Source organism: Equus asinus, chromosome 22 (genome assembly GCF_041296235.1).
Source record: "Equus asinus isolate D_3611 breed Donkey chromosome 22, EquAss-T2T_v2, whole genome shotgun sequence".
NCBI lineage: Eukaryota > Metazoa > Chordata > Mammalia > Perissodactyla > Equidae > Equus > Equus asinus.
The window spans coordinates 50,552,392-50,576,372 of record NC_091811.1 but is presented as its reverse complement, the minus strand read 5'-3'; the positions used below and the strand labels follow the sequence as shown (position 1 = coordinate 50,576,372).

Genomic DNA, 23,981 nt, shown 5'->3' with positions numbered 1-23,981 from the left:
TAATTTTGGTGAACTCTGCTGGGTTCTCTGTTTAGGGTCTCTCAAGACTGAAATCAAGGTGCTGATTGAGTTGGGTTCTTATCTAGAGGCTCTGGGGAAGGATCTGCGTCCAAGCTCATTCAGGTTGTTGGCAGAATTCAGTTTATTGAAACTGTAGGTCTGAAGGTTCCTGTTTACTTGCTGGCTATCTGCTGGGGATCACTTTGTGCTTATAGAGACTCCTTCACATCTTCTCACCTGGCCCTCTCTATTTTCAAAACAGCAATGGTATATCACATACTTCTCATATTCCAAAGCCTCCTGTGATTAGATCACGCCCACCTTATAATCTGTTGTATTTTAAGGTCAATTGATTTGGGACTTTAATTATATCTACAAAATCTCTTTGCAGAATGGCAATGGGGTGGGTGTGTCTTTAGAATTCTGCCTTTCACACCAAGTAAGCATATAAACATGACACTCCTACTACAAGAATAGAGCATAAAGACACTAAAGCTAGAGTGATGAGCAGAGAAGGAACGATGAGAGACTTGGAAGGGGAAAGGATTCCACAAGAGCACACAGTGTTAAATGGTGCTAGCAAAGGAGTCAGTCTTGAGAAGGAGGTAACTTAAAAACTGCCAAATACTAAACTTCTGTTTGTCCCAAAATAAGTATGGATCTAAGGAATTCACTGCACGAATGCTTGCAACTGATAATGAAGAGAGATTTTAGCCCTGGATTTTATAATGAAACAAAATACAGACATAAGTTCCTACGCAAGGCCTGTGATAACTTCCTTCAAATTACAGGGACCTTAAGAGCTCTGGGAAGCCTTGTGGTCTTTCTTGTCTGTTTGCACATCTCCCACCTTTTTGTGTTCCTGTGCCCACCTGGTGCTCTCAAACCACTTTCTGTAGAACTCTTTTGACTTTCCACCTAAAGGTTATTTGTCTAAGTATCATTTTTGCCAATTATCAATTCTTATTACCAAACATTTTCTTAAAATCTATAATTATCAAACTTTAGATTTTCATATAAGATAAACATGTTTCAGCTCATTTCAACATTTTGTTTCATTTTCAATCTATTTCCCTGTTTTGCTTCTTTGGGGAGATATTGGCCAATTTATCTCTTACTTTTATTGGCACCTTATTTTTCACTCTTTTAAATTATAAATAATTGTTGAATCATATTATACTAATTAACACTAATTGGAATTTTCAATGTGTAAATAGATATTTAAATAATAAAATACTAAAAATAGATCAATCACCTAAATAAAATTAGTAACGGAAATAATTATATTTCTAGCCTTCTAAATTTGTTACAGAAAATGTTTTTGCATGTGTTCTTTGATGTATTTATTAACACCCTATCATAATACCAAGAATGATATCATAAACATTTTCCCATTACTCCCAATTTTCAAAAACCTAATTTTCAATTATTATCCAGGGTCTTGAAGCACACACCCAAAATTTGATGTAAAAATCCCACTATATTAGACATGTTTCCCACCTTTTGCTATGATACCAATTTCTTTCTTTATTTCCTATGTTGTTCCAAGTGGTGTCTAACGGGACAGAGTTTCACTGTGATAAACAATATTGCATTAAACAATTTTGAGCTTGATTTTTTCCTATTTTGGATTGTTCCTAGAGCCTAACTAACTGGACCAAAGGTTATGAACACCATTAAGATTCTTGATACTGTTCAATTTAAATGAGTCAGGACTGAAACTCTCTAAGGAGTAAATCCAACAGGTTATTGGACTTTGCTTTTACCTCCAGCATGTGAGAGAAGAAAGAAGTTCCAATTATCCTCTTCTGCCCTAAGAAATGTATATCAAAAATTCACATAACTTTCAAAAGCAGAATGTCACTCTAAATTTTACTTCCAAAACAATAAACCACTAACTAAAGCAGCCTATCATAATTATAGATTTTCAATATATATATATATAATTTTCAAGATTAAAGTTTACATTCATACACCATAGCAGCAATCTGTCAAGTTCTGCAGCCTTACAAGGACACATTTGACATAGAATAGTGTCTGCTTTTCTGCAGCTGTAAGGTAGGAACCATCTTCTGCTTTTCATCTTGCTGAGATTTCTTTCACCAAAGACTGGAAGACCTGGAGTTTTTAAAGGCTAGCATTGAAATTACTTTAGTTAAAGGCAAGAATAGGATAACTTGCAAAATGAATATGAGCCACACATTACAATAGTGTCTACTTCTTAGACACACATCCTCTTCTATTTGAGTCTGCATCGTATGTCTTCTCTCTAGTACACATGATTTCTTTTTTCACTGTCCACTAGTGCTTAAAATTTGGGTTAGAGAATTTGGAATTTACTATTTTTTGGTTAAAAATTATGCAACATTTAAAAAACGTTATTGCTAAATATGAAATTTATTTCCAGTATCACCTCAAATCCTTATAAAACATTTCCCCTAAAGTTCCATCTAAGTGTGCTCTCTGTTTTAGGTATACTCCTACTTGTCAAATTCCTTTTGGATGTGCTTTATCATGGAGGACTAATGCTTTGTCAGGAATGTAGACTGAGTACCTCTTGCTGTTAAGATCACCACCCCTCCTCTGTTAGCTAACGTGACATCTAGAGCCATGTGGACTTATATGACTGCATTTCTAACGATTAATAGCTCTCAGCAGTAAACAGATTTAAGGAATGTTAAAGTTGTTCTAAATGGTTACCCAGGTCTTTCAACTCTACAATAGGACATGCAACCTCATTTCTTAGGAACTTTATCTTCTCAAATCAAGGTGCTTCATTCCTGTCAGGGATGTTAGAACCTATCCTTCTGCAAGGGTTAGAAAATGATGCATGGCAGTGGTTACAACCTCCCATGTGGCGAAAGCCATGCCAACTGTGTGACAACTATAGGCATGATAAGGTTCCACAAAGGAAAAGATGCCTCTATAACTTATCATACCTTCTTTCTTAAAGATGCAAATTTCACCCAGACATACCGTGATGTTAAAATCCTACCTAATTATGACTTATTCTCCTCTTTATTTGGATGTTCCAGGCTGTGGGTTGCAAAAGCAAAATAGGGGAACAAATCTATAGATTGATGATTTCAGTCTTCTTAAATTTGCTAAGACTTGTTTTGTGACCTAATGTATGATCTATACTGGAGAAGTTTCCACGTGCGATGGAGAAGAATGTGCATTCTGTTGCTGTTGGATGGACTATTTTGTATATGTCTGTTAGATTCTTTAGGTTTAAAGTATAGTTCAAGTCCTACTTTTTTTGGCTGGATGTTCTGGCTGGATGTTCTATCCTTTGTTGAAAGTAGGGTATTGAAATCTTATACTGTTATTGTATTGTTTTCTTTTTCTGCTTTTGGAATCATTAGTATTGGCTTAATGTATTTAGGTTTTCAAATGTTGGGAGCATATATGTTTACAATTATTATATCCTCTTGGTGAATTGACTCCTTTATCATTACATAATGACCTTCTCTGTCTCTTGATTCAGTTTTTGACTTAAAGTCTATTTTGTCTGATATAGGTATAGCATTCTCTGCTCTTTTTGGATAGGACTAGAGACTGTGCTCTGTGGTTGGGCAGGGATCTTGTCTGGGCTTCCTCATCAGGTGAGGTTACAGGCCTTGCTCAGCAATTGGGCAAAACTGTAGGCTGGGCTCTTCTGTGAGACAGCGCTATTGTTGGTCGCTACAGTTGAGTGGTACCATAGGTTGGGTTTCAAGGTCTTCCAGGGTCACTTTTTTTTTTTTTTTAACCAAGGAAGATTAGCCCTGAGCTAACTGCTGCCAATCCTCCTCTTTTCGCTGAGGAAGACTGGCCCTGAGCTAACATCCATGCCCGTCTTCCTCTACTTTATATGTGGGATGCCTGCCACAGCATGGCTTGCCAAGCTGTGCCATGTTTGCACCCGGGATCAGAACTGGCGAAACCCCGAAGTGGATCGTGTGCACTTAACTGCTGCGCCACTGGGTTGGGCCCTCCAGGGTCACTTTTAATGCTCCCTGCTTACATAGTGCTAGAGGCTATGCTTAACAGTTGGGCAGGACCTGGCTTAGTTCCCTGACCAATGGTTCTAGGATGAGCTCTGTGGTTGCCTGCATTCTTGCTCAGGCTTCTTGGTTGGGTGAGAATCTAGGCTGTACTCAGAAGTTGGGTGGGGCTGTGAATTTGTCTCTCTTTCTGGGCAGGGCCACAGAGCAGGCTCCATGGCTGATATGGCTCTATGACTGTGAACCTGAATCAGTTAGAACTGCCACCAAGCTCCCTGACCAGATGAGGCCACAAGCTTGGCTCTACAAATGGGCAGAGCTTCTCACTAGGCTCTCCACTTGGGTGCTGCTGCAAGCAGGAATGTTGTGCACCAAGATGTGAGCACTGGTTGCTATAAGCCCTGGTTCTCTTCTCTGTCTTTATCTGATCCCCAGTGGTCAAGCTCCATGGATTCCCCTAGTGATCCCTGTGAGGCAAGACCCAAGCGGGCCACCCAGGAAGCGTGCGGCAACATGGGAGGAGCTGGATGTCCACTTGAGGCTTTCTTGTTCCCAATAGAGAAATATTAGGCCCTGGGGACCCTCTTGGTATTGTGTTGTGTTCGCCTCCCAGAAGGCAATGTGGTCAGACTGTAGTAGCTCCTCTTACTCTTCTAATTTAGTTCTTCTCAGCCTCTGAGGTCCTGGGGATGCTTCAGCCTCACCCCTGGGTTCTGGGATTTTCACAGCAGTGTTTTGTGCGTGGATAATTGCTAGTTGGTCTTCTTGTGAGGGGAACTAATGTTAAGACAGACCTATGTTACCATCTTGATGACATCATTCCTGCTTTCATTTTGATTATTTTCCACTGTTTGCTTACTTTGTATTTAATTTACTCTTCTTTGTTTCTTAAGATTGAAGCTTAGATGATTTTTGTTTTCTAGCACAAATATTTAAAGCTATGGATTTTTCTGTAAGAACTGCTTTAGCTTCCCTCCACATGCTTTTTATATGCTGCATTTCAATTTTCTTCAATCGAAAATTTTCTAATTTTTCTTATAATTTCTTCTGTGACCCATTTGTTATTTGTGAAAGTATGGTTCAATTTTCAAATATGTGGGGGATTTTTTCAATGTCTTTTTCTCATTGATGTTTAGTTTATTTCTAGAATTAACTGTAATGTTCAGTTACAGGCAGAAAGCATTCTTTATATAACTTCAATTCTTTTGTATTTATTGAGTTTGGGTTTTTTCCAGAATAAAACGTCTTGGTGAATGTTCTATGTGTGCCTGAAAACAATGTGTGTTACGCTGTTGTTGGGGTGTTCTTCTCTAAAGGTCACCTCGATCAATTTATTTTACAGTGCCCTTTAGATCCTTTCTACACTCATTTCCTGTAGTCAAGCAACAGAATGTTTTTCTACTTTTACAATTGATTATTGAGGGAAGAGTGTTGTAATTTCCAACTACAATTGTGATTTTTCTCTTTTATTTGAGCTGTCAGTTTTTGATTTGTTATTTTGAAACTCTGTTTTTATGTGCATACGTTTTTGGAATTCTTATCTCTTCTTGATGTATTAACCCTTTCATACTTATGAAATCTTCCTGTTCATCACAGATAATATTTTTTGTTCTGAAGCTGAATTTGTCTGACATTAATATAGTTACTTTGACTGTCTTTTATATTGAATTTACATTGTTTATTCCTTTTCATCCTTTTACCTTTATCCATGTGAAAACACATGTTTTTTTTGTGTATGAGGAAGATTGGCTCTGAGCTAACATCTGTTGCCAATCTTCCTCTTTTTGCTTGAGGAAGATTGCTGCTGAGCTAACATCTGTGCCGATCTTCCTCTATATTATGTGGAATGCCACCACAATGTGGCTTGATGAGCGGTGCTAGGCCTACGCCTAGGATCCAAACCATGGAACCCTGGGCTGCCGAAGCAGAGCAAGCAAACTTAACCACTACACCCCTGGGCTGGCCCCAAAACATATTTTTATTAAGACTTTATTGTTTTAGAGTAGTTTTAGGTTCCCAGAAAAATTGAGAGGAAGGTACAAAAATTTCCCGTATACTCCTTGTCCTCACACATGCATAGTCTCCCCCATTAACAACTCCCCCACCAGAGGGGACATTTAGTATAACCTGATGAACATACAGTAACACATCATAGTCACCCAAAGTCTATAGTTCGTAACATATTTTCAAAATCCTTATGTTCTGAAAATTTTAGAATCACATAGAATTTGAAAAAAAGTGCGAACATTTCTTGTGCACCCTTCACATACATTTCCCAAATGATATCATCTTATGTAGTCATAGTATAGTTATCAACACCATGGAAGTAACAGTGGTACAAAATTATTAAGCTATTTCTGGTTTCACCTGTTTTCACATACACTCAGTTTTAAGGGTATAGTTTATTTCAAATTAAAACCATTACACACTTCTTAGAATGGCTAAAATTAAAAAATATATAATACCAAGTACAGTCAATGTAGCTGGGTAATGGAATCTCTGAAACATTTCTGGTGGGAATGTAAAATGATACAGAAATTCTGGAAAACATCTTGGAAATTTGTTTTTATTAAATTAAACCTACAGTTACCATACGCCACAGGAAACCCTCTCCTGGGTATTTACACTTAAGAACTGAAACCTTATATTCACACAAAATCTGTATGTGAATATTTATAGTAGCGTTATTTGCAATAGCAAGAAATTGGAAACAACCCAAATGTTCTTAACCTGGCAAAAGATAACCAAACCCTGAACAGTCACACAATGGATTAGTACTCAGTGATGGAAAGAAATAGTCTTTTCTTTCGTTCTTGATATTGGTCTCTTGATCACCTGGCTAGTTCTATGAATTTCTAAGTTTCCTTTCTGCATTCATTATCTGAAGCAATCAGGAAATTCTCTTAGGGTCACCAAACCAGAATATCTTTCTCTAGTGAACTAGTTATTCATCATCCTCTGACTATGTTCAGCTACCCGAAATACTGGAGATATTTTCTAAATGTCCTTTTCACAGCTGCTTTCACCTCATTGTTCTTCAAGCTACAGATTAGGGAATTCACTAAGGGAGTGACCACACTGTAGGATTTTAAATTTTGGCATATATTACTTTAAGTGGAATGAATCCACAGTAGTATAAATTGAGATATAAATCATAGGATGAAAGTTGAAGATTATTTGGGATTTAAAAAAAATGATCCAGAAAATGCCATCTCTTGCTCTGCTTCTCTTTAAGATGATGTCTGATAGACATTTACAAGATATCAAAAAGTGCCCTGTTTGACAAGTGCCGCAATACTTCCTGTCTGTGTGCATGAATACAAATTCTGTAGAACTCAATATTTTTCTTAGAAACTTGCCTGAAATGTGCTCGTCCCCCTTCTTTTTTACCACTGATAATTTTGTTGACCAGAGTTGATGGTGTGGTTAATAATAGCAGAAACACAAACAATAGTTTTAGGTCATGCATTTAGGGTCTAGAAAAGGAGGAGGACTCTAGGTCACTAAGTCTCACTATCTACTCTGATGAGGTTTTACCGACTCCTCCCAGACGGGGAATCTTTTAGCTCTTGGTCTCAACTTCCCAGATCCATGCAGATCTTATAGTCAGTGTACCCTCAACTCTTCTTAGAGAGGATGAAGAGGATTTATTTAGTAGAGTCTAAGAGCTGCTGAAGATAAGAGCCTCACTGTAGGTAAAGACCCATAAAGCCCAGACCCAATCACAGATGCTTCTCTTCATTTAGCTGCCTTTGTGATTCCAAGTACTGGACAAAGACTATCATCAGTGAAGCAGGTGAGGTTCAGATATAATCTAGCAGAAGGGAAGCCAGTAATTTGCCTGATGGAGCTCAGAGCTCAGGAGAGTGGTATTCCCTGAAGTCACAGTCTGAAGCCAAACTTGAATCTCATTAACTAGAAGAATTGAGGTTTGTACAAGTTCTAGGGCATTCTCACAGATATAGGCTTTGCGACTTTAGGGTTGAAGCTCCAACTGTAAAACTCAGGGTCTGGTGGACTTTAAAGTAGGCAGGATAGGTAGCATTTTCCTGTTGTCCATGTAGGAGAGATTCTCCATTTGGAATTATCTAGGGAGGTGTGTAGTGAGATATAGTTCACCAGACAGCTTTGTTTCCCATATTTACATGAACTGTGTCTTTAAACACATTTGATCTGAACATTCCGATGATAAAATGAGTTTAAAAATCAGAAACAGTTATTTCTGACTCTATCCAATTTGCATCTGACACATTCGTGAACCTCATCCCACACAACAGTGTTGCAAAGAATAGTGTAGAGATCGAGGCAATCGCAGGTTCCTCCTTTTTGGGTTAATGAATGTGCTTAGGGGAGGCACCTCATCTTTGGAAACAAATTGTTGAAGAAAATGAGCATCTACTCAGATAGTGCAAAGTTTTGTTTTAAAGATGATTACAAAAACAGAGACAGCACTGTTTACTTCTGTTATGATGGGGAGAATGGCATAACTTTTTTTTTTTTAAATAATGGAAACTGAGTTAACATCTGTTGCCGATCTTCTTTTTTTTCTTCTTCTTCTCACCAAAGCCCCCAGTACATAGTTGTATATTCTAGTTGTGGGTCCTTCTGGTTGTGGCATGTGGGATGCCGCCTCAGCATGGCTTGATGAATGGTGACATGTCCACGCCCAGGATATGACCCTTGGAACCCAGGGCTACCAAAATATAGCGTGCGAACTTAACCACTCTGCTACAGGGCTGGCCCTCACCATAACATATTTTATATGAAGACGTATATTTATTAATACACACAAAGGACTGGAGTCAGTGACTTTGGTTACTTAATAGAGGAAAACTTATTCAAAAGTAAAAAATATTTAGTTCTGGTACAATGTTAAATAGAAGTGGTAGAAGTGGGCATCCTTTTATTGTTCCTGATCTTAGAGGAAAACTTTCAGTCTCTCAACGTTGAATATGATGTTAGCTGGGGGCTTTTCATATATGAACTTTATCATGTTGAGGTAGTTTCCATCTGTTCCTAGGTTGTTGAGAGTTTAGGTTCTTTTTAATCATGAAAGGGTGTTGAATTTTGTCAAATGCTTTTACTGCATCAATTGAGAATACCATGCACCCTCACTCCCCAGTCATTCTAGGATGTATTGAATTGCATTGATTGATTTTTGCATTTGAATGAAACTTGCCTTCCTGGGATAAATCTTGCTTGGTCATGTTGTATAGTTCTTTTGATAAGCTGCTAGATTTAACGTATTTGCTAGTATTTTATTGAGGATTATCCCCTGTATTTATAAGGGATATTGCTCTGTAACTTTCCTTTCTTGTGATGTCTTTGTCTGGCTTTGGTATCAGGGTGATGCTGGCCTCATAGAATGAGTTAGGAAGGGTTCTCTCTTCTATTTTTGAAGATTTTGAGCATGATTGGTGTTAATTCTTCAGTAAACATTTTGTGGAATTCACCAGTGAAGCCATCTGGTCCTGGGATTTTTTTTTGTCTGAAACTTTAGAATACTGATATAATCTCTTTGTTTGTTATAGGTTTATTCAAATTTTTAATTTCTTTTTGAGTGAGTTTTGGTAGTTTGTGTGCTTCCAGGCAATTCTTCATTTTATAGGAGCTATCTAATTTGTCGGTATTCAGTTATTCACAGTATTCTCTTGCAATTTTTAAAATTTCTGTAGTATAATAGAAACATCTCCACTTTCATATCTGATTTTGTTGTCTTTTTTTTCTAGCTCATCGTAGCAAAGGTTTGTCAATTTTGTTAATCTTTCCAAAGATCCAACTTTTTTTCTCATTGATTCTTCCTTTTGTTTTTCAATTTTTTATTTCATTTAGCTTCACTCTAATACTTACTATTTTCTTCATTTTTGTAATACTGGGTTTAGTTTGCTCTTTTATTTCTAGTTCCTTAAGGAGAAAAATTAGGTTATTCATTTGAGATCTTTTTTTCCTTTCATGTAGCTATTTAAAGCTATACAGTTCCCTCTGAGTACTGCTTTTACTGCATTCCATGAGTTTGGTATGTTGTGTTTCCGTTTGCACTCTTTTCAAAGTATTTTCTAATTTCCCTTGTGTTTCTTCTTTGACCCATTGATTGCTTATGAGTGTGTAGCTTAATTTCCATATATTTCTTAATTTTCCGGTTTCCTCTGTTACCGATTTATAGCTTCATTCCATTCTAGTAAGATACTTTGTATCTTCTGAAATTTTTGAGATTTGTTTTTTGGCCTAACATATGCTTTATCTACAAATGGCCAGTAGGTGCTCAATCATCATCAGAGAAATGCAAAATCAAAACCATAATGTGAAATAACCTCACACCTGTCAGAATGGCTATTATCAAAAAACAAAGGACAACAAGTTTTAGTGAGGATGTGGGGAAATGTGAACTCCTGCAAACTATTGGTGGGAATTCAAAATGGTGTAACTACTGTGGAAAACAGTATGGAGTTTCCTCAAAAAATTAAAAACAGAACTACAACACTATCCAGCAATCCCACTTTTGGGTACTTATCAAAAAGTGTTGCTATCAGGATCTCAAAGAACTAACTCTCCTACGTTCATTGTAGCACTCTTTACAATAGCCAAGATGTGGAAATAACCTAAACATTCATTTCTGGGTGAATGGATAAGGAAAATGTGACATATACATATAATGGAATGCTATTCAGCATTAAAAAAGAAGGAAATTCTCTAATATGCAGCAACATGGATGAATCTTGAGGACGTTATGCTATGTGAAATAAGCCAGTCACAGAAAGACAAATGCTGCACGATTCCACTTACATGTTATCTAAAATAGTCAAATACATAGACTCAAAGAGTGGAATGGTGGTTTCTAGGGGATGAGAGGAGAGGGAAATGGGTAGGTGATAATCAACAGGCATAAAGTTTCACTTAAGCAAAAAGAATAAGGTCTAGATATCTGCTGGACAGCATTGTGCCTGTAGTCAACAATAACATATTGTACACTTAAAAACTGTTAAGAGGAAAATCTCATGTCAAGTGTTCCTACCATGATAAAATAAAATGTTAAAAAACTATGAAAATTTTCTCAACATTTAGTAATCAGGGAAATGCAAATTAAAATTATAATTAAAAACCATACAGGTATTCACATACAGGCAAAAATTTAAGACTGAAACTGCTAAGTGTTGTTGAGGATATGAAGCAATGAGAATCCTATGCTAGTTTGTAAAAATATCTTCTCTGTTGACTGACGCCTTTGATCATCACAATTCGTAACCCAGCTCACATAGATGGAGAAAAATAATTTAGGAGTAAGCTGTGGGATCATGCATAGCAACCCTGTGATTTCCTAAATGAAGCCTCCTGCTCCTTACAGGTCCACAGGAAGCAGCTGCCTTGCCTTCCACCTTCAAAGTCCACTAGACATCCACGTAAGAGTCAAGACCCTTGCTTTGACCCAAAAGTTCTTAGAAAACCTTACCATAAAGAATGCTCTATGGTTCTTACAAATTTCAACTCTTCTAGTTAATTAAAGCTTGGCATTTGGTGGTGACTTCAGGGAATTCAGGAAATGGGCCCATCTGTCTCCTGAGCCACCAAACTCAGTTGGCTAATTTACTGATTGCACTTCTGATGGATTATATCTGGAAACTACTTGTTTCACTGATAATTTAGGCCAGTACTTACAATCACAAAGGCAGCTAAGGAACAGATGCTAATGCAATTTCTTCTGGATCATATGAGAAGAATAGCAGTGTTTTCCACTGTGGTGAGTTAGTAAGAATGACCTAACCATGTAATTTGTTTGAAGCTCCTTCATCAGAGACAGTCTATTTTCCTTCCATAATTGAGACTTCCAACTAAGAAAAAATTTTCTACTGATTCAGTGACCGGGCTTTAGAAGTATTGGTTCTTGTGGCAAAAAGAGCACCTGACTGCAAATGACTCCTTACCCTATGGAAAGACGGGAGAAAAATGATGTCTTCTGGGCCAGGAAGTGTCAGGAGCTGGATGATGTCTTCTGTGGTTTCTGTAATGGTCTTCACCCCCCTCCAACCCTCACTGGAGATTTCCAGGTTATATTTCTCTTCTCATCTGGCCTTCTACGTCAGGCTCTCTGAGACCAGTCTTCTCATCTACACCCTTTCATCACTATTTCCTTGCGCTGGAGCTGAGCTCTGGACTCTAAGCACCAATTACATCAGGGCTTTAAGGATTTTTTTCTACCAAAGGTTATGTCTTCAGCTTCTCTTTCTATCTACTCAAGAATACCTCTCTATACTTCCAGATTATTGCTGAAAATCAGTTTTGTTGATTTCTTGAATTCTTGCTACAAAATTTGCATTAATCTGGAAATTTCAGGTTTAAGGGAAGCCAAAACAGGGAGCTAAGAGGTTCCCATTTTGGAGAGGTATGGGGGAAACACATCAGAGTAGACAGGGATTTCCTGGAGGCCTAGAATCCACTTCCTCTTCTAAAAGTCTAATCGCATATGCTAGAGAAGAGAGTTCATTTTTTTTTTGCTCTTATTTACCGCCCTGTTAATTCTGGCTGCCAATAATGTAGGTAGTAAAAGCAAAAGGAGGAAAAGACAAAAGAATTTTGGGAAAATATACTAAGGGAAGTGAAGTCTAACTTTCAAGCACATTATTTCTCCCCATTCCCGGTGCCTTCCAGGATACCAGGAGCATACAAGATCTGCCTTCCAGTCTTAGATCCCCTACTGTTCCTCCTATCTTCATTTCTCCATCTTCCCAGACATTTCTTCAAATTACTAATATTTTCTGTGTAATTACTCTGGGCTGATAAAGTGTTAGACATGAAGTAGTCCTCAGCTGCCTAAATGTTTGGAAATAATAAGATAAGATTATTAGAACTAAATGATTTAATAATTTATAAATAAAATGTGCTATGTCTCCCAGAGCTGACTGAATTTTAAATTTTTTAGACTCAAATTATTTTAAGAAATGTGAATTCCCAAGAGTGAAGTTCCAACCATAAATCATTTGATTTTTTTCTTAAAATGAATTAAATATTTTTCTTAACATGACAAAAAAATCAACCTCCTGCTCTATTTCTCTTTAAGACAGAATCTGAAAAAACGTGGACAAGATACCAATAAGTGACTGTCTGAGAAGTGCTCAAGCAGAGCTATTCCTGGCAAATTGACAAAACAAGTATTATATTGAGAGGAAAGCCCTGGGCTCCAATTTTGGACCTACCACTCTTCTTCTGTAAGAAGAAGAATTTCCTGAATTTTGTAAATAGTCATTCAGAAGTCAGTGTGAATTAAATCCACTGTGTTCCCTCTTTCAAGGTAGCTGAGCAGAATTTGGAATTTGTGTTTATCTTTCACTATACAGTTAAAAGACGCCTTGTCCTCATTTTGTCACCAGAGGATCTCTGATGGGGATTGGGGTGAGAAAGTCTGGAATCCCACAATATGGACTTCTACTACTTTGCTGATGGGTTGTGTTGGATGTACACTGAATGTCCATGTGGTAGAATTGAAGCAATTATCAATTCAAAGTTAGACAGCAAATTGAAAATGCTTAGAAGTTTTTTAATTGAATTGAATAGATTTAATTCACTAATGTAGAAGTCAGAGAGAATGTTTATTTCAACAGGATTTCACAAGCACAGAGATGATAAAAACACTCTAAAACTGACTTTTCCATTTGATTTCATTCTGCAGAGAGTTTGAGCTTTCTTCTGCAGAGTCTGAGTTAACCTGGGTCACTAGCCGAGACTGCACATTACCAACTGGACACAATTGAGAGGTAACTTGGATCTGATAACCAAGAAGGGCATGGAATATGGGAAGATGTTAATTAAATACTATAGCATCAGTGAAGAAATCCAGAAAGAGCGAGGACTAATTCATGGGTCATTCCAGCAGAAATAGAACTTGTTATTTTGAGTCCTACGGGTAATAGACCCATCATCAGACCATTTCATGTCAGGTGAAAGCCAAAGGATTCACAGCTGATTCAGAACTTCAGTGGGCAAGGTAGGATTACTGCAAGAAGTGCCTTTTCAGGCAAGAGGGCTCTTGAAGGGGAAGAGTTTAAGTGTATAACGATGAGTCAGATTTCAAGTTTGGTATGAAAAAAAAGGCTAGCAAGAGAATTTAGTCCTGGATATTGGGAGAGTATTATTTGAAATCTAAGACAAATAAGTGCATTCAATCAATAGTTCATCAGAGGTTTATGCCAGGCTGTCAATCAATCTATTTTAAGCACAACACTGTACACAATGTAATCTATACATATCTGTTAATTACTGAGGGAATAAATGAATGAATGAAAGTATGCGTGGACAGACAGATGGATAGATGAATAGATGACTGAATAGACACAGGATGGATGATGGAGTGGATAAATTTAGAATTAGATGGATAATTAATTAACAGACATACAGATGAATGAGTGAATAGATAGATGGTTGAAAGTTATGGTTTTAAGCAGCCTTCCTGCTGTGGATAAAAATGACCTAATATGCGTTATCTGCCCCCTGTGGATGAGGCCTCTGTAGGCACTGATTAGTTATCAGATAAGTCTTCTTCCAACTCTTTACAGCTAGAAGAGGAGCTCCACACTCCTCCGCATTTATTTTCCTTTCCAGTCTCCTTCCTGGTTGGTTTGCTTTTGAAACTGGAATTAAAGTTGGGGATATTCCTCAAGGAGAGGCTCTACATAGTCTGTCTGATTTGCTTCATCCTTCCTATTCTTTCTACATTTAACAAATCTTGATTAAGGACTCATCATGTGCCTCGCGCTGCCATGTGTATTCAGAGTATTCAAAGTAATAAAGAGCTTAATCCCTATCCTCAAGGAACACACAGTTTAAATGAGAAAGAAAAGAAAAGAAAAGAAATTACTAAATGCCAAATTAAGATATATATCTAAGTGAGGGCACAAAAAAGTCCAGAGAATACATTACTGAAATAGGACACATAGTGGAGAGAAGCAGGTATGCTAAAGAACATGGGAATCAGGTAGCCAAGGCTTAAATAAAATCACAGATATTGTAGTTATATGTGGATGTAAGGCTTATCCTCTCCTTTCCTCTGTCAGTACAGGCAAGTTTTCACAACACTTTTTAGCTTCAGTTTCCTCATTGTAAAAATAAGGACAATGCAACCCTCCTAGTTTTTGTTGTGATAAATAAATGGGGGGTGGGGGAGGAAGCAAAATATTTAGCAATACCTAAAACATAAATGGCACCAAAGAAATGATAGATGTCATTATATTTCACAGTTTATGTGATTCCATGTTTATGGATTTCCAGAATGAAAAAAACAAATGTATGGTAATGAAAATCAGAATAGTGATTTCATCTGATGGGGAGATGACTGAAAAGGAGCATGAAGAGATCTTTCTGGCATGATGGAAATGTTCTGTATCTTCATCACTATGATGTTACAATGGTGTATACATTCTTCAAATTTTCAAATTTTCAAATTTTTGCATTTTAATGAATGTACATGCATAATTATTTTTATTATTATTTATCCATTTTGTTGCTTGTATCAATTGTTTGTTTCTCACTAAATAGAATTCCATTGTATGAATATACCACTGATTTTTTTAAACCATTGTTTATCTTTTGTCCTTGAAGTTCATTTGGGTTCTTTTTTTCCTGCTTATGGTAATTAGGGAAAAAAGTGCCATGAACATTCTTGCACAAGTCTTTTTGCCAACATATGCGTTCATTTTTCTAAGAGTGGAATTGCTGGGTCATAGAGTAAGTGTATGTCTACTCATAGTAGTTGTAAGAAACTATCCAACTTTCCAAACTGATTATACTATCTTATATTCCCACAAGAAAAGTTGCAGTTTTTCCACACTTTTTACTAACAGTTGGCAATTTAGCTCTTCTGATGAGTGTTTAGTGGTACCTTATTGTGGTTTTATTTTACATTTCTCTGATGACTAACGATGTTATACAACTTTTTGTAAGCCTAGCCATTCTGATACTTTCCTTTATGAAGGCCTTGTTCTATTCTTTTGTCCACTTTTGTATTGGATTGTCATTTTTACTATTATAATGTTTATTGTCATTGATATATTTATTGCTGATTCATAAGGATTTGTTCTATATGTGTGTACTTCATTTGACATTTTCTCCCAGTCTTTAGCTTGCTTTCTCTTTCTCAGTTTTTTTTTTTTTTTGAGAAAGATTAGCCCTGAGCTAACATTTGCTGCCAATCCTCTTTTTGCTGAGGAAGATTGGCCCTAAGCTAACATCTGTGCCCATCTTCCTCTACACTATATGTGGGATGCCTGCCACAGCATGGCTTGGTAAGCAGTGCATAGGTCCAAGCCCATCATCTGAACCAGCGACTCTGGGCCTCTGAAGCAGAGCACAGGAACTTAACTGCTATGCCACCAGGCTGGCTCCACCTTTTCTCTTTTTTAATGGTTCCCTTGATGAGCAATTCAGCTTTGTTTTACCTTTATTATTTCTTTAGCTTTGTTTTTTTAACTTTAAAATGTAGGTTTAGCAATTTCCTCCCTATTTCAAGTCCCTAACACACACACACCTTTCAAAGTTGTTTCTAAGATTAAACATTCCAAATATATGAAGGATAATAATAAAAAGGAAAAAGGTAACACAAAGAATATATAATTAAGTAGTGATGAACTATTACAGTGCTTTGAATGGGAGGTGAAAGGCTGAAACTGAGAAGAACAAGAAAGATTAGAACATCTTCTGCCGAAAGTGAGCTCTTGACCAGAATATTCAAAATCAAAGGCCCAGTTTAAATAGACACAACATTACTCAAGAGTCAGATCTGAAAAATTATGCGAATTTCTCTAGAGTTATTTGTAAGGAAAGAGCAACAAATGGAAAGAGCTCAGAAGGTTCAGGACTTGTGCACCAGGAAATCAACATAGGGAAGGGCATTCTTCAGCGGACTCCATGAGAGTTATGAGACAACTATGGCAATAATGGGAAGCTCAAGAAAAGAAGTATGTGATAGAATGGGTGGAAACTCTGGGTTGTACCCAAAGAAGAGACAGTTGATGCTTCATTCCTCTTTCTGTTTTCTTCCAAAGGATTATCATCTTTAGATGGCCTTGGGAAACCACAGCACGGTCATTGAGCTCTTCCTTCTTGGGCTGCCTGTTGATCATCACATCCAGGTCCTGCTCTTCGTGCTTTTTCTGGCAATTTACCTCTTCGCTCTGTCAGGGAATCTATTGATGATCCTGGTTATCAGGGCCAATTCTCACCTTCACGCCCCCATGTACTTCTTCTTGTGTCACCTCTCCTTCCTGGATCTCTGTTGTTCTTCAGTCACTGTGCCCAAGATGCTAGAGAACATCTTGTCTGAGAAGAAAACCATCTCAGTGGAGGACTGTTTGACCCAGGGCTTCTTTGTGTTTGACTCTGGGGGAACAGAGCTGTGCCTCCTTGCAGTGATGGCTTATGACTGCTATGCTGCCATCTGCTACCCTCTACTCTATGGTCAGATGATGAGCAATGAGCTGTGTGTGGGACTGGTATGGGGATCTTGGGGCCTGGCCTTTTTAGATGGTTTCATCAACACCCTCCTAGCTTGGAATTTGGACTTCTGTGAGACTCAAGTCATCTCCAACTTCATTTGTGAGATACCTTCTCTATTCCCTCTATCCTGTTCCAATAGCTCTAATAATTTTGAGGTCTTTCTCTTCTCTGTGCTCCTGCATGCCTTTGGGACCTTCCTCCTGGTTTTCTCTTATGCTTGCATTATCTCCACCATCCTGAGTATCAGCTCCACCTTAGGCAGAAGCAAGGCCTTCTCTACCTGCTCCTCCCACCTCACTGCAGTGACCTTATTTTATGGCTCAGGCTTGCTTCGTTGTCTCATGCCGACCTCAGGTTCCCCGTGGGAGTTGGTTTTTTCCATGCAGTACTGTGTGATCACTCCCCTAGTGAATCCCCTTGTCTACAGCCTAAAGAACAAGGAATTAAAAGCAGCTCTAAAAAACATGTTGCAGAAAAGTTTACAACATCTCAGGTAGCAGAGAACAGGCAGAGGATAATTGGGAAACAGGATGGAATTACAGAAAGACACCTCAATAATAGACATTAAGGAAAAATTTCGGTTGCTCATAATGTCAGACACAGCAAGCTATCTTGAAAAGCCTTCTTTATTGGAAATGCACAAAAAAATAGCAGCAAAGTATTTGCTTGCTTTGGTTCATATTTTGTCTTTCTCAGAGGCAGAAAAAAATGCATCGGATAGCTATTTCAATCCAGGTAGTATGGTTATAGACATGCAGATATATTATTCTTTTTGTTTGTGAAATGTTAACAAAATTCTTAGCATTGGGAAAACTGTTTATGTCCTGAATTCTTACATGGATTCCTGTGGGTATGAAATTGGGGATGAAGTTTTGATGCAAAGTGCAAAATCGGGGTCTCTGAAGGAAGAAAGACATAGGCTTGAGACTCATGGAGTGGGTGAGTGGAAGGTGGGTTTAAGATGTGCTCTGGCTGAAGAGGGCCTTAGAGACAAAGCAGATGCAGCTGAAGGGGTCTGAGAGAGGAAGTCAGCTTGTGGGGCTAAAGTCCAGGCTGACAGACATCTTCCCCAAGCTCTGTGAAGCATTTTCTGGTATGTGGCAAATAGCAGAGAATTTTATTCATTCTAGGGGAGTGTAGGAGTCCTGCTTGTTACCCATCTTGGGTCTTACTGCTGGCTCCAAAGGATAAGTCTGGAAGATCTTGTCCTGGCAAAAAATTTGAAAACGTGATTGATTTCTGTACAGTACAAAGTAAGAGATATCTTTTGCCTAATTGACAAAAGTTTTCATCTTAGAGATTTTGAAAAATACAAAAAAAAGATTCTCTCTCTCAATGAAATAGCTAACATTTAGTTTCATTTTTCTCCAAATTTTGTTCTGGTAAGACCTTTGGTATGCATTTTTATACATAATTATAATCATATTTATGTGCAATATTGTATCCAGCATTTTAACATTATGAATAAATGCCTTTCCATATTTCAAAACATAATTTTCAAGTTCTTTTATATTCCACTAAGTATATAGACTGTTGTATATTTAATAACTCCTCTACTTTTAAATGTGTCTAATATTGACCTATTTTATTAACCATGCAGTTGTTCCAAAAACAATATAATTCAGAGTTTCTCCCTTCCTTTCTTCCTTCATTCGTTTGTTTCTTCCTTCCTTCCATCAATCCTTCCTTTTTTCTTTTTTTCTTTCCTTTAGGACCTCATGTCATAGAATTAGAACCATAATCCTTCATTCATAATGTGTTATATTGCTCCACACATATATAGCTTTTCTTTTCTTTTTTCTTCTTCTTGGCAAGGAAACTTCGCTCTGAGCTAATATCTGTTACCAACCTTCCTCTTTTTTTTTTTGTCTTGAGGAAGATTAGCCCTGAGCTAACATCTGTGCCAAACTTCCTCTATTTTGTATGTGGGTTGCCACTACAGCACAGCTTGATGAGTGGTGTAGGTCTGTGCCTGGGATATGAACCCACGAACCCAGGCCACCAAAGTGGAGCACGCCAGACTTAACCACTGTCCCACGCGGTCAGTCCCCATTTTATTTCATTTTGATTCATTTTTCATATTTTACTTTTTGTTTGTATATTTGTTTGTTTGAGTTTAATAGTATTTAATAGTCCATGACTCCACCACTTAGCCCCAAAACTAAACTATTGCTAACAAAACACATCTATCTTGAGTTTCTTTCCCATCCCAAACAATAGTCACCAAATATTTCACCAGTCTTTTTTTTTTCACATTTTTTTATTAAGATTATGATAGTTAACAACCTTGTGAAATTACAGTTGTACATTATTGTTGGTCATGTTGTTGGTACACCACCTCACCCTTGTACCAGTCTTTTTTTTTTTTTTTTTTTAAAGATTTTATTTTTTCCTTTTTCTCCCCAAAGCCCCCCGGTACATAGTTGTGTATTCTTCGTTGTGGGTTCCTCTAGTTGTGGCATGTGGGACGCTGCCTCAGCGTGGTCTGACGAGCAGTGCCATGTCCGCGCCCAGGATTCGAACCGACGAAACACTGGGCCGCCTGCAGCGGAGCGCGCGAACTTAACCACTCGGCCACGGGGCCAGCCCCATTGCACCAGTCTTTTTTAAATCTGAAACATTAAGAATAAGTTATCATGTTAGTTTCAGTTTGGTTTTACCTGTGTTTAACCATTTATGTGTTTGCCATTTTTTCTTGCAACTTAAACGTCCTTTGGGATTATTTTCCTTCTTTCCCAAGTACATTCATTAGATGTCTTCTAGAGGACATCACTAAACTGTGAACTTTTCCAGTTTTTGTTTATTTGTGAATAAATATCTTTCTTTATTCCCCATTCATGAAAGATTTTTTTGACGAATACATAATTCTGGGCGAACACTTGTTTTCTTTCAACATTTTGAGGTATTTTTCCTTGGTAGTCTTTCATTATTGCTCTTGAGAATCTACTTGTCAATCTGATCCTGTAGGGAATATCTTTCTTTTTTTTTCTTGTTGCTTTAAGGATCTTTTCTTAGTCCTTGATATTATGTACTTTATGCAGTTTTTCATTTATTACCCTGATCAAAAAGATAACCTTAAGAAATTCACCATTATACATAATATAATTTAAAACATTTTAGCCTTTTCTGTGTTTTGGAAATCTTCCAGACAAGAATCGCCATGTCAAAGAGTATGAGACCTATCAAGACATCACAGCCAAAGTGATTTGCAATGAAGATGATAATAAATTGCATTGAAATAGCAAACTATGGAATTGCCTTTTTGTCTCTTCCATGCTGATAGTCACTAAATTAGATTTTACTTGTTTATACAAATTGCAGTATCATGACAATCAGTCAATTATATCATTGTAAATTTATTTTTCACTCAATTCCTAGTGAAGTTGAATTTTTCTTCATTTTCTCACCAATTATAATTTGAACCTATTACATCCTAATTATACTGTTGTGTAAACAGTTTGACACATTCTCCATCCACTGAACTAATAAGGATTTAGTGACTTTCTTATAAGTTTGATAGAGCTCTCTATATAAAAAGGACATTAATCAATATATCTGTATTGGTTGCAAACACATTCTCATATTTCTTCTGTCCCTTTCTCTTAATTATTATACGTGTATTGTCTTTGAAATTATCTCTTTGCTGTGCAAACTACTGATTTAAAATATATTTAAACAACTTACATCACACACATTCTTTTAAAAAATGAAAATCTTCTCCCCCTGGATACATAGAAATATTTTTAGATCTATATTTATATATAGATCTACAAATATTGATTATATATTATATGTGGCTATACTATAGATATATAAATATTTATTGATATATGTACAGATAAAAAGAGTGAGATTTTATATATGTGTACATGGTTAGTATACACACATGTAGCTCCTTCCACTGTCAGCTGAGAAAGCCAGGAACCAACAATAGGGAGATCTCTCCAATAAGGAGATCTTGGTTTCTAACACCATTCTCTAATAAAAGGAACCAGGATTCACTGCAGAAATGGATGATTCTAAGACTAGGGCAGAGAATATACAAAATGAGCTGCACCATCTTGTAGAGCCAGAAAGTGAGGAAGTGCTCCAAAAACCTCAATGATAGACATATATCTAAATGATACTAGAGTCAAATCAAAGAGTTCCCAGTGGCCAAAGCTGGAGCGATCTGAGCTATAAAACCAATTAAATATTTGCTAAAGACTGAATGTTTGTGTTCTTAAAATTCATATTTTGAAATCTTAATTCCCAATCTGATGAATTTTGGAGATGAGGCAATTGAGTTATAATTAAGGCTGGATTGGGCCATTAGAGTGGAGCCCCCTTGATTGAATTAGTGCCTTTTAAAAGGGCGAAGTGACGCAAAATCTCTCTCTCCACGTGCATGCACCAAGAAAAGGCTGTGTGAAGATGTGAAGCAGGAAGAGGACCTTTACCAAGATCTTGACTATGCTGACTCTCTCATCTTGGACTTCCAGCCTCCAGAACTGTGAACATAAATGTTTGTCGTTTAAACCACTCAGTCTGTGTTAATTTGTTATAACAGACTGAACTAAGACAATTTAGTGGATTATAAACAAAAATATAAATAAATACCCATGAGTCCATACTGATATAAATAATGGGTGAATAATTGAATAAATGAGAGAGACGAGACAAATATCCCCCACACAAGAATTCCAAATACTTTATGTAAATATTCTAATATCAAGCAGGAAGAGCATAACCTCTTAACCTACCTCTTAAAAATAGTACACTTTGGACTTCCTACCAAAGACTACAATACATAAACAGGAAAAACGAGTAAGTTTTCAGTGGAGAAACTGGATGAATACCTCAGTCAGGTGATCAAGATCAACATCAACAGTGATAGGTTATGTTAATAGTATGTACCCTTGAGATGATGTGATGACAATGGTACTTCATCTCTGTGGTCTTCATCCCCGTATCCCATAACCCACAACTAATCATGACAAAAACATCAGACAAATTTAAGTAGGGGGACATTCTGCAAAATACCTCCACTACTCCTCAAAACTCTCAAGTCCATAATAAACAAAGAAAATCTGAAAAAAGAAGCCTAAGGAACATGACAACTAAATGTAATGTAGTACCCTGGATGAGGTCCTGGAATATAAATGGACAATAGATTAAAACTAAGGAAATATAAAAAAGTATGGACTTTGGTTTCTAAATCTATAAATATTTATAGTGTAAAATGTTGACAGATAGGGCTAAATTGCTGTCCAAATGTTTTTATCTATTTATGTCTGTCAATACTGCCTGAGTGTAGCTGTTTCTTCCACACGGTCTCCAGCTCTGAATGATGGAACCAAATTTGCAGCCAGGGAAGAGGGAGGGGTGGTTGCTGAGTATGAGCCAAAGTAAAACTGAAAATGAGCTCTGTTGAGTTTCCACTTCCAGGAATCACAGAGCAGGATATTCAGACCACCCCTCCCACTAAAAAGAACTGGAAATTTTGAATTAAATATATGAAATGTCTTCCAGAAAGCGTTAACCAGATAGTGAGTATTTACCAGATCAAGATCAGGGTGAGTCCAGGAACTCAAAAAACTGACCAAAGAATTTGAAATCATGTCTGTTGAGTAAAGAAGAATATCTCAATCAAACCTTGAACTTTAATTTATATGATCCTAGACTGCTTACTTCATAGGCATATGGGAGAAGCAATCAATCAATAATCAATCAACTCTACAAGATGATAACTTCACCCTAGGTCTCTATTACTACATATAATTTTTCAATTACTATGCTTAGCCTACAAGCAAACACAACTAGATAAGCAAGTAGACAAGAACGATGAGTAAGAACTAAGAAGAGTAACAAACAATAAACACAGACCAACAGGTACTCTAGATAATGCTATTATCAGATACCAATAATAAAGCAATGATACCACCACGTTCAAGGAAATAAAATCCAAGCTTGTGTATCTTTGCAGAAAATTGGAAGCTTTAAAAAGTGGCAGTACAGAGTTGAAAAAATTTCTTTAACAAAATTAAAATAACCAAAGTTAGGAACTCAGTGTGCAGAAGCAACACAGCTGAAGAGAATTAGTTTATTGGGTAACATGTCTTGAACGATATATAGAAACAACACAAAGACAAAAAAAAATGCAGTGAAGAGAATTAGAGACATAGGGGTACAGTGAGAAAGACTAACGTAAATTTTATTGGAGTTCCTAAAGAAGAAAATAGTTGAAGCAAAGCAATATTTGGAGAGAGAATGGCTGAGAACTGATGAAAGAAATCAATCCTCACATTCAAGAAGTCCAATGAATCAAAGTAGGATATATTTTTAAAAAATTACTTCAGATCACATCATAGTGAAACATCAGGAAACATAATGCAAAGAGAAAATCTGAATACCAGTCAGTAGATAAAAAGTCATAAAAAAGAACCAGGGTGTTCCAGACACTAACTTTTAAAAATTTCTTCTCTAACCTGGATTTATAATTGTACCAGACTTCCCCATTTCAAGATGAAATCACTC

General features: G+C 37.0%; 1 protein-coding gene across 1 annotated transcript; it reads left to right on the top strand.

The window, feature by feature from the left end:
* The first annotated feature begins 17,029 nt into the window (after positions 1-17,029).
* LOC106836905 (olfactory receptor 8S1-like) lies at positions 17,030-17,962 on the top strand. Its single transcript, XM_014850133.3, has one exon. The coding sequence runs from the start codon at positions 17,030-17,032 to the stop codon at positions 17,960-17,962; it is 933 nt and encodes a 310-aa protein (XP_014705619.3).
* The last annotated feature ends 6,019 nt before the right edge of the window (positions 17,963-23,981 follow it).

Coding starts and splice junctions, on each gene's coding strand:
- LOC106836905 (XM_014850133.3), top strand. CDS start 17,030: ATGGCCTTGGGAAACCACAGCACGGTCATTGAGCTCTTCCTTCTTGGG.